This window comes from Pseudoliparis swirei, chromosome 1 (genome assembly GCF_029220125.1).
Source record: "Pseudoliparis swirei isolate HS2019 ecotype Mariana Trench chromosome 1, NWPU_hadal_v1, whole genome shotgun sequence".
Taxonomy (NCBI): Eukaryota; Metazoa; Chordata; class Actinopteri; order Perciformes; family Liparidae; genus Pseudoliparis; species Pseudoliparis swirei.
Genome location: NC_079388.1, coordinates 8,239,569 through 8,251,656, shown reverse-complemented (window position 1 = coordinate 8,251,656; position 12,088 = coordinate 8,239,569). Strand labels below are relative to the sequence as shown.

The 12,088-nt window shown below is 38.8% G+C and overlaps 1 protein-coding gene across 1 annotated transcript; it reads left to right on the top strand.

The window, feature by feature from the left end:
• The first annotated feature begins 3,402 nt into the window (after positions 1–3,402).
• On the top strand, positions 3,403–11,818 carry LOC130192969 (IgGFc-binding protein-like). The gene is made up of 12 exons (XM_056413203.1): positions 3,403–3,566; positions 4,012–4,295; positions 4,650–5,226; positions 5,977–6,569; positions 6,903–7,470; positions 7,558–7,808; positions 7,927–8,271; positions 8,830–9,397; positions 9,533–9,732; positions 10,316–10,690; positions 10,771–11,042; positions 11,281–11,818. The coding sequence occupies exons 1-12, from the start codon at positions 3,524–3,526 to the stop codon at positions 11,288–11,290; spliced, it is 4,086 nt and encodes a 1,361-aa protein (XP_056269178.1). The 5' UTR covers positions 3,403–3,523; the 3' UTR covers positions 11,291–11,818.
• The last annotated feature ends 270 nt before the right edge of the window (positions 11,819–12,088 follow it).

Sequence of the window (12,088 nt, the reverse complement as noted above, 5' to 3'; positions counted from 1 at the left end):
ATGGACCGCTATTGTTATACTGCTAGACTTGTTATCTTCAGAAACCACCTGAACGCCTTTTCACCTACTTCCCTGTCTTTGTCAACTCAGGTCTGACCAGCGGGACTTGCTTTACTGAAGGGGGAAACAATGATGCAGCTATTTGCTCAAACACTTGACAACACAGTTTGCAAGCAGTTGCACTGTTTGCCCCTTTTATTGTCATTGTTTGATTTTCTCCTTAAATTTATCCTTTCTTTTTTGCTCATGGTTTTTAGGAAGTCTCAGTACCTGCTCTGCAATGTGATACGATTCCTCAGAGTCATGGTATGCTCCCTGTTCTGCTCTGCTTCCTTGGTGTCTCCTTTGTGCCTTTCTTGATCACTTGATCCTTTATTGGTTTTCTTTGGATTTTTGTATCTCTGCGTTTTGGTCCATCCCCTGCAAAAAAAAAATCCCCATAACTGACAGCTATTTTACATTTCAATATCTGATCTATATTAACTTTTGTTATTTTTTCGGGTTTTATTTGTTTCAATATATCATTGATATATAATATTCAGCATTTTATTTTAATTGCCATTATCTGTCGTTCCCTCTCTCTAGATATCCATCTATCTATATGTATATACAGGACTGTCTCAGAAAATTAGAATATTGTGATAAAGTTCTTTATTTTCTGTAATGCAATTAAAAAAACAAAAATGTCATGCATTCTGGATTCATTACAAATCAACTGAAATATTGCAAGCCTTTTATTCTTTTAATATTGCTGATTATGGCTTACAGCTTAAGAAAACTCTAAAATCCTATCTCATAAAATTTTAATATTTCCTCAGACCAAGTAAAAAAAGATTTATAACAGCTGAGTGTTTGTCAAGGCTCAGGAAACCCTTGCAGGTGTTTCGAGTTAATTAGACAATTCAAGTGATTTGTTTAATACCCTACTAGTATACTTTTTCATGATATTCTAATATTTAGAGATAGGATATTTGAGTTTTCTTAAGCTGTAAACCATAATCAGCAATAAATCAGAATAAAAGGCTTGCAATATTTCAGTTGATTTGTAATGAATCCAGAATGCATGACATTTTTGTTTTTTTAATTGCATTACAGAAAATAAAGAACTTCATCACAATATTCTAATTTTCTGAGACAGTCCTGTATATATATATATACATATATATGTATATATATATATACTACCGTTTAAAAGTTTGGGGACAACCAGACAATTTTGTGTTTTCCATAACTCACTTTTATTCATCAAATGAATTGCAAAATTAATAGAAAAGTCAAAAAATTGACAAGGTTAGAAATCATGATTTTTAAAAAATATTAATTTTAAAGGCCAGTTTTGTAGCTTCTCTCACCGGCATAACTGTTTTCAGCTGTGCTAACATAATTTCACAAGGGTTTTCTAACCCTCCATTAGTCTTCTAAGGCGAAGAGCAAACACAATGTACCATCAGAACACTAGAGATGGGCCTCAAAACACCTATGAAGATATTTCATTAAAAACCAGACGTTTCCACGTCGAATAGTCATTTACCACATTAACAATGTATAGATTGTATTTCTGATTAATTTTAATGTTAACTTCATTGAAAAAAACAGTGCTTTTCTTGAAAGAATAAGGACGTTTCTCAGTTTTTAAGTTGTTTCTAAGTGACCCCAAACGTTTGATTGGTAGTGTGTGTGTGTGTGTATATACAGGACTGTCTCAGAAAATTAGAACAACTGAAATATTGCAAGCCTTTTATTCTTTTAATATTGCTGATTATGGCTTACAGCTTAAGAAAACTCTAAAATCCTATCTCATAAAATTTTAATATTTCCTCAGACCAAGTAAAAAAAAAGATTTATAACAGCTGAGTGTTTGTCAAGGCTCAGGAAACCCTTGCAGGTGTTTCGAGTTAATTAGACAATTCAAGTGATTTGTTTAATACCCTACTAGTATACTTTTTCATGATATTCTAATATTTAGAGATAGGATATTTGAGTTTTCTTAAGCTGTAAGCCATAATCAGCAATATTAAAAGAATAAAAGGCTTGCAATATTTCAGTTGATTTGTAATGAATCCAGAATGCATGACATTTTTGTTTTTTGAATTGCATTACAGAAAATAAAGAACTTCATCACAATATTCTAATTTTCTGAGACAGTCCTGTATGTATATATATATATATATACAGGACTGTCTCAGAAAATTAGAATATTGTGATAAAGTTATTTATTTTCTGTAATGCAATTAAAAAAACAAAAATGTCATGCATTCTGGATTCATTACAAATCAACTCAAATATTGCAAGCCTTTTATTCTTTTAATATTAATATTTTTTAATTGCATTACAGAAAATAAAGAACTTTATCACAATATTCTAATTTTCTGAGACAGTCCTGTATATATATATGTATAAAAAATAATAATCTCTTTGTAATTGAACAGAATTGTCATCACCAGTGGAAATGAACCATTTTCTAAAAACATAAAATGCACATCAATTAGTTTTAAAGCAAGCAATACAATGATAATTTGCAAACTTTGTACTTACAATATTTGTGATTTTATATTCTTCATTTCAACGGTTCCTTTATCAAAAAGTTCTCAGACAAGTTAAGTGTAGTAAAGCATTAAAAAACCCATTGGATTATCTGACAAACTTGTTCAGGCTATTTTATCTTTTCAATTGTTCCTGTAGAATAAAAAGAACAATCAGTGAAAGTCTTTATCGTCAAACATCACGAAAATAATATAACGTTGGTACAATTAGGAAACAGCTCCACCATGCCACAATATGTCTAATATTAGGCAGGACAGCTGAACAGAGCTCTTGATCCTTGAGAAATAAGTCCCGATAGCATGCACTCAGACAACTGCACCCACCCATTTCTATTGCAGGTGGCGACCAGGCGGCCACACAGTCAACAAATCAATCACCATTGTTGAATGTTTTACAAAAACACTATGAAGTCAAATCGATGGGCTCAAAGCCAGCAAGCTTATTACAAATAACAATGGTCACGCAAGGGAGTCATTTTAGACTGATCTGTATTTTGGTATTTTTTCTTTACACTTTTACCATAATTAAATGTGGACTTATTTTGTTCACTGCAATGAACTCCTTTATGACCTGATAACACATGATTAACTAGGTTAACATCTGTCTCCCAGTTAACAAAGGTTTTCACAAGATGTCACATGATGATATATTTGCTCACTTTTGGAAAAAGCCACGTATGGAAGCTGATTGGTCCACTGGCAGAGGAGAACGTATTTAAAGATCCTCAGATTCTGTACCTGAAGCCCTGAATGCCGGTCTACCAGCTTAGGTGAGAGTGATTTAGATAAATTAAGTATTAAACAAAATACTACTAATTCTGATATCTAGCTTTTTTTAATAAAAAATATTTAGATTTTTTTTACTGCACGTGACAAAAAGACTCAATTGAGGTTTACAACATTCTAAATAACCAAAAGTTAGAAAGATAAAATGTAGTATTTGTTCCTTTTTAGGTGTTAGGTCCCCTCCACTGACAAACATGGGTTTGTTTGTCGCAATCTTTTCAGCTCTTCTCCTGAGTGGTAAGTTATCAAGCATTATATTTTATTAATAATAATAATTGTATTTTTATAAACAAAGGTTGATGAAAAAGTGTTTCAGTTGTCTATATGTGAGTTGAACGAGATGACAACTAAAGTTAAAGAAACAGCTTGAACTGCAGATTAAATCAATACATATTGTCAGCTATAAATTGAAGATTTTACATCAATGTGAACCGTAAAACAATACATTGATGACTCGACTGTGGATATTCATTCTCTAATTTTGAAGGCTTTAAGTAATTAAAATATACTTTTTGTCACTTTACCGAAAGAGACACGTTATTCTACGCAATCAATAACAGGTTATACATTTAATAATGTTCCAGAAATCTTGTGTTTTAAGCTTGCAGAAACTAATTTATTCTTTGGTGACTGAAATCTTGCATGGAAATACCCCACTAAAGACATTAACATTTTTTTCCAGGAGTTTGTAGAGGAGGACCGACTACTTTAATACCACAGTCAAGTACCTGCTGGGTCATCGGCGCCCTCTACTCCACCTTTGATAACCATCAGTACGACTTTATGGGTAACTGCACCTATATCCTGGCCAAGAACTGCCATGTTGATGACACCCTCCCGGCCTTTGAGGTGGTGTCCAAGAACATGAACGAGGGAACCGTCCGGTTCCCGACAGTGGACACCGTCACTCTTAATGTTCACAACATCACCATCGATATAGTTCGCTTTGAGTTTGGTATCGTCCGGGTGAGTCAGTCAGTAGTGTTGCACTGTTTCATGTTTCTATTGTATTCCTATTGTAATATCCATTGTTATATTAGAAAAAAAGAAGAAAAAATGTGTCAGCGCTGCATCAGCTTTATATTTGTATTAATTTAAGTGCAGAGGTTTTGGATATTCTACAATCTAACAAAACAATGAAAAAGAACAAAAGCAATGAAGATATTTGACAGGTGCATTGTGATGTCTCTATATAAGATAAGATAATCCTTCATTAGTCCTGCAGTGGGTACAATTCCAATTCATATATATGCTTAGTTATATATATTCAAATGTATTGTACAAAATATGCTATGCAAGTGAAATTTGATCTATTTTCAGGTGAATTATCAAAAATGGAATCTCCCGATGAACCTGAACAACGGCCAGGTGAAGTTGTTCCAGAGAGGTCTGTACGTCATCTTGGAGACCGACTTTGGACTGACCCTGCAGTACGACTGGAACGAGTACATTGCCGTCTCAGTGCCCGGCAGTTTTGCCGGGAGCGTGTGCGGCCTGTGTGGCAACTTCAACAACAAAGAGGAAGATGATCTCACCACTCCCAGTGGCTCCGTGGCCAGCAGCGTGGTAGCGCTGGCAAAGAGCTGGAAGGTTCCCGGCGCTGTAGACGATGCCAGTTGCCAAGATGGGTGTGGTGACGAGTGTCAAAACTGTCCTCTCACCGAAGTTCAGAAAATAGAGAACCAAATCTTATGTCAAGCCCTCCCAAAGAATTTTGTAGAATTTCTGGGCTGCCAACCTGTCAATGACTTCACCATCTTTCAAATCAACTGCATGCTCGACCTCTGTCGAGGTGAAACTATGAACATGTTTCTCTGCAACACTCTTCAAGGCTACGCGAACATCTGTCAGAGGTCTGGGGCCAAATGTCTCGACTGGAGGACTCAGACTCAATGCCGTGAGTAATCAAAACTAACGATCATATTGTAAACACATGATAATAAATGCAGTGGGGAATTTTACATGTTGCACAAATTGAACTTAGAAAATATGAAGCTTAAATTAAATAACTGAACAGTATTTACACACCTGAAACAATTTGTTAATTAGTAGATTAACCAAATTGTGAATTGATAGAAAATTAACTGACAACTAAATAAATTTTAATCAAAATATGAAAAAAACACTTTTCAGTTTATTACTTTGTATTATTATTATTTCTTTAAAATAATGTTGAAGTTCGGACTGTTGGTGGGACAAAACAAGCATTGTATAGGTGTCACTTTAAGTTTTAAATAATTGTGACAACATTTCTCACTTTTTTTGATCAATTAATGGAGAAAATAATCGTCAGGTTTATCCTTTATGAAATAAATAAATAGTTGCAGTCCAATACAAAATGCTGACCTTTACCTCGACCAACCACGACAGTGAAATGTTGCTTCTATGTTAATGTATGAGTGAGAATAATACACGTCTAATCATAAATAATAGTATGCTCACGGGTCGTGTTTCTTCTTTTACTTCAATACTTTAAGTAAATTTTCTTGATTTTACATCGTGTACATATATTTATTTAAGTAATGTTTTTAATGCAGTACTTGCACCATAGTATTTCTACATTCATAATTATATTTAAGTAAAGGAAAATGTCCTTCATCCCTGAATCGAGTGAATAACTGTATCTGTCTCCTCTTTGTCCACACAGCTACACCCAAGTGCCAAGAAAACAGCCGCTATGAGTTCTGTTGGAGTGGCTGTCATGCCACATGCGCAGACCCCAACCCTCCCGCAAAATGCAACGCCACCTGTTTGGAGACGTGTGTCTGTAATGACGGCTTCATACTCAGTGGCAACGCGTGTGTCCCCAAAGCTCAGTGCGGCTGCATGTATGAGGGCCACTATGTGAAAGCCGGAACCTCCTTCTGGGGCAGTGAGAGCTGCACCCAACGCTACACGTGCTCCGCTGGTGGAAGTTTGTCTTCCAATCAGACGAGATGTCCCGTCGGGCAGCAATGCCAAGTGGTGGAAGGGATCAGAGGATGCTATCCTCTCGCCACGTGTATGGTGTCCGGTGACCCACACTTTGTGACCTTTGATGGGGAGCGCTACAACTTCCAGGGCACTTGTGCGTACGAGATGGCTAGCGTCTCCTCCAATCAAACCAACCTGGAACAATTTAGCATTGTGTTGCAGAATACTGGTCAAGATAAGAAGATTGGGTCCGCTGTCCAGCTGGTAGAGGTGAAAGTGGACGGGTACACCATCACCCTCAGCAAAGAGCTCCCTGGTGCTGTTTTGGTAACTTCAGAATAAATAATATCAAACTTGTAGGGCTGAAACTAATGATTGCTATTGTTTTAGTAATTAATTACTGGGTAGATTACGTTCTCAAAACAATTATTACTATATAAAACACCATAAAACAAGTAAATATGCCCATCAAAACTTCCTAAAGCCCAATGTGACGTCATTGAATGCCTTGTTTTGTTCAACCAGCTGTATAAAACACAAAGATGTATTCAGTTACACAGTTTTAGTATCAAAATTGGTCTCAATACATTTAGTTAATAAACTAAACGTGTACAAATTACTTAATGAATATTCTTTCTCTTTTACTCTTATCTTTTAAAGGTAAATGGCGAGCACTCCAACCTCCCTTTGACTCTGAGCAGCAATAAACTCCATCTTTACCCGAGCGGCTGGTTTGCTGTGATCGAGATGGACTCCGGCGTGAAGGTGTACTACGACTGGAACAGTGTCGCAATCGTCACCGTTCCCGCTGCGTACGCGGGCGCGATGCAAGGTCTTTGTGGCAACTACAACCTGAACCCCAAAGACGACATGCAGATGAGAGATGGGAAACAAGCCACCACTTCTGAGGAGTTCGGTCAAAGCTGGAAAGTCGGCACAATCCAGGGCTGCGTAAACGGCTGCAGTGGCCCCTGCCCCGGCTGCAACGCCACTCAGAAAGAAACCTACAACACTAAGAGTTACTGTGGCCTCATCAGCGACCCTGCAGGCCCGTTCAGAGACTGCCACGCCGTGGTCGGCCCGGCAGGTTTCCTCGACGACTGCGTGTATGATGTCTGTCTTTACCAGGGCAGCAGGAACATGCAGTGCAAGACTTTGACCGCCTACACAGCCGCCTGCCAACTGAAAGGTGCCACAGTTTACATCTGGAGATCAGCTCTGTTTTGTGGTAAGGACATCTCCTATTTATTAAATTATTGTGAATGTCTTGAACCATTATGGTTATTAAATAATTCTGGCCCTCCCTTCTTTTTAGATGTGCCGTGTCCATCAAATAGCCGTTACGAGCTGTGTGGCAACGACTGTCTCACGACATGTCAGAAAGACCCAAACTGTGGAGCTCCGTGCATGGAGGCATGTGTCTGTGACGAGGGTTACCTGCTGAGTGGAGATCAATGTTTACCTGCTGACCAGTGTGGCTGCACATTTGAGGGGAAATACTACCACCACGGACAGGTCTTCTACCCTGATGCCCTTTGCCAGAAGGAATGCACCTGTAACGGCACAGTAAGGATGACACGAGTTATCTAGCTTTATTTCTCCAAGATCTATTTGGAACAATGGGAATCCAATTTAATGCACAACATTTTCAGCAATGATTAATCAGGTTTGTCTTTTGCATTAGGTGCAGTGTAAGCAGTCCTCTTGTGGCTCAAATGAGAAGTGCGAGATGAAGAATAATGTGCGGTCATGTCAGCCTTTGAGAAACGGATTTTGCTCCATCTCCGGAGATCCACATTACAACACCTTTGACAACACCACCTATGACTTCCAAGGCACCTGCACCTACATCGCCGCTCAAAGCTGCCACCTTAGCGGCACGAAGCTGCCCGAGTTCTCTGTGTCGGTGGAGAATGAGAAGTGGTATGCTCTGTCCGACAAGCCCACGGTGTCGGTGACCAAACTGGTAGCGGTAGAAGTTTACGGAATGGTTTTGATCCTTCGCAATAATGAAATTAATATGGTTTGGGTAAGTGAGGTCTATAATTTAAAGATGCAATGATGCAACAGTGATTTAAATGCCAATGTTAAAACAGAGTTACAATGTAAAAGGTGTCCCTTCTGGTGATGAAGTATTATCAACTGAATCTGCAGAGCTTCTGGGGATTTCAGCTTATTTTGTTGTTGCCACAATGTAACTCTTTAACTCACTATCAATGCTCTAATAGTGTTGTTTTCAGCCACAGCTGGCAGCTGTTTTCAGCAAAACAGCTCCAATAAACTCTGGGTACACTCTGTGCTCAAGGCCAAACAACAAACGTTAGCGTCTAGCCGGTGCACACATATGTAGTTGGTAGAGAGAAATATATTTGCAATGAAAGTCATTGCCATATACCAATTCAAACAAATCCGTTATTGCCGTTTTAAAGGCTTAAACTGAGTTAGGGAACTATGCAAATGAATGATAACAACAATAATAGACATGATAAACAGTCAAAATGGGCGTGATTGTTCAGAGTCAAATACATATCACTGTATGACCAATAGATGTAAAATGAGTACTCCAACATGTTTTTGATTTCTGCAGGTAAATGGAGTCCTATATCGACTTCCACTGAACCTCCACAACGGAGCAGTGATAGTGTCTCAGGAGGGGGCATTTGATGTCATTGCTACCGACTTTGGACTGAGGGTCGCGTACGATCTGGTCTACCACGTCACGATCACTGTCCCGGGAAACTACAACAGCAGAACCTGTGGTCTGTGCGGCAATTTTAACGATGACAAAGCAGATGAGTTCCAGCTGCCAGATGGCAACGTGACGAAGGACTTCCAGGCATTTGGAGAGGCGTGGAAGGTGGCCGTGCCTGGGGCGGTCTGTAGCGATGGGTGCAGTGGCGACCAGTGCCCCAAATGTGAAGAGTCTGTGGAAGCCCTGATAAAGGAAAAATGCTCAATAATCACCGCTATCAAAGGTCCATTTGCCGCTTGCCACGATGTGATTAATCCCACCTCCTACTTCAGAGATTGTGTCTTTGACACTTGCATTTCCAAAAACAACGAAAGCGTGCTGTGTCACAGTGTCACTGCATACGTGTCAGACTGCCAGGCCTTTGGCGTAAAGATTCAGAACTGGAGAAGTACTTCTATCTGCCGTGAGTCTGCATATTTTTACTATTTATTGTACACTAAAATATCCATCTCTAACTCTACGTATGTTCAACACTTTTACATTTACGATATATATATTTAAAACATTTAAATTACTAATTTCTATTCTTTCATAACAGCTTTTAAATGTGGTGCTGGCAGCCATTATGACATCTGTGCAGTGCCGTGTACCACTCCATGTCCTGGTCTCAGTGACCTGGTGACATGCGCAACAACTTGTGCGGAGGGCTGTGTCTGCGATCAAGGCTTCCTCTACAATGGAACTGGCTGCGTGCCTTCTGACCAGTGCAGCTGCTACTACAATGGCCGCAGTTACAAGGTGAGAAGATAATATATTGTTAATTAATTACAGGTAGACTATATCTGATGAAGTGAAGCTGGTTACTATTCAGCCTGTCGATGCATTTTGGCTTCTAATAGAAGTTGGGGACGAGGCTTGTGGAGTCAACGGTCAGCTAAACATCGAGACACTTGACTTTCATTTTATTAATGCATGGACGTGAGCTGACGTGGAAATGTTTGGATGTTTCTCCTTTCGGCTTGTCGATATCCTAATCGATACTCTCCTAAACTGTAGGGGACAGTTTATCAAAATGGAGTGTGTTTATAATGAATCCTACTGCAAGAGAAGTGAAGGAGGAGCAGATGGCCTGTACAGACATTAAATAAGCGTCGGAAGGACAAAGGAGAGGACATACTTGCAAGACCGATGTTTGTTTCCTACTTCTGCAGACAGAAGCTCCTCAAAGTCTTCCTTTTTGTTTGTTTTTGGGTCACAAGAGTTCACCTCTACCACTTGAAACGTTGATGTTATGTACACTAATGCCTACTCCCACTTTACACTACGAACTAGTAAAGTATGTTGGCCACTTACTTGAACTAAACCATGTAATTTGTTGCAGGTTGGAGAATCCATTATAACTGATGACTGTCACAGGATAAACACCTGCCAGGCCTCTGGAGTAGTTCTGTCCCAAAACATGTCATGTGACCCCAACGAGAGATGCCTGGTCAAGGAAGGCGTGATGGGCTGCCAAGTTCAGCATTGCCTTCTGACGGCCAATGGGGAACTCACTAAATTTAATGGGGAAAGTGGTACCATTACAGTGCCAGGATCCTATGAGTTTATCAAGAACTGTGACGTCTCCCCGACAACCCCCTGGTTCAGGGTGGTGGGGAAGCTTGAGACTTGCACTCCTGGTGTGAACACCATTTTAGCTGTGTATGTGTTCTTAAAAGAAGGGATGATCACAGTGGACAGCAAACATCACGTCTGGGTAAGCGTCTGGATAAAGATACAACATTAATCTTACTTTTTTTAAAGGAATGTGACAAAGTCTTCAATCTGTGTTCTCAGATAAATGGAAGAGCGTTGACTCAAACCACTTTCTCCCAGGACAGTATGCGCGTGGTGGTCTCTGACAATACAGTGACAATTAACGGCACTTCCAGCTTTCAGGTGTCTTTTAGTTCAACGAATGAAATCACCATCAATGTCGGTGTCACAGCAGCTGGCGTGGTATGTGGGGCATGTGGAACCTTCAAACCTGCGGACACAAACCAAGTAATCCCTTATCCCGTGCCGCAACTGAACATCGGGCAATGGACAGCTCCAGATTTCCCCGAATGGTAAGCAACATAAACTGGGCCTTTAAATAATGACTGATACTAAGAAGACCTCAACACCATGAAGCGATCGAGTAAACAAATTTACATAAACATCGTACGAAAACAAATCTTACAAATGAAACTAAAATCTAACCGCACATACACACGTTTTAAATCTAATGTAATCAGATTGCTATTTTTGTCGTTATTATTTCTTCCAAATGTTTATATGATTTTAAAATGTCTGTTTCTTTTTCAGTGATTTGTAAATTTCAGTCCTGCCAGCTTCTCATCAACGGCATTGATCAACATCAGACTGACATCATCATTGATTCATGAAATCATTTGTATAGAGAATACAACAATGTGGGGGCCCATTACGACACCAACACATATACATACATGTCTCCCTTTGTATTTGTTACATCTCTCACAGTGATATATTCTATTTTGATAATAAAGGATTTATCAAATAATGAACCAAATGTGTCAATATACATTTAGAACAAATGTAAACAATGTGGTGGGTACAGCATTGCAGTCATTCATAGAAAAGACATTTTGATTTGACTGCTTCATTGTTTTGTGGGTGTTGAGAAGATGATCTGTCACTCGCAATTACGAAAATAAATACATTTCTCCCATGTATTAATTAATGTGTTGAATCACTATACTTCCGATTGTAACTATTAATGAATAATTTCTCCTTTCTTTCCTTCATGGTTTTCCTAACGTTAGATGTTTACTGCATGAAAAATCACTGTTAATCTTAGAGAAATAAACTATTTCCTACAGCTGTTCTGACATCGTGTCACATTTGTAAATCTCAGTTCAAATTTGATTTTCCACTGGAAGTTAATGTTATGTTTGCCCCTTCACTCGACTCCAGAGGAGATGAACTGGAGGCGATTATTCGCCAATGTTGATTTTGCACGTGTAATAAAGTGTCTCGAAAGCAAATAAGTGTTTTACCAAAAATGTGGGACTGCTCTTTCATAAATACCCATCTAGGTCTCCCGTTTGTCAGTAACAGTCACACTCAGGTCATTAAAGTAGAATAACCAGGG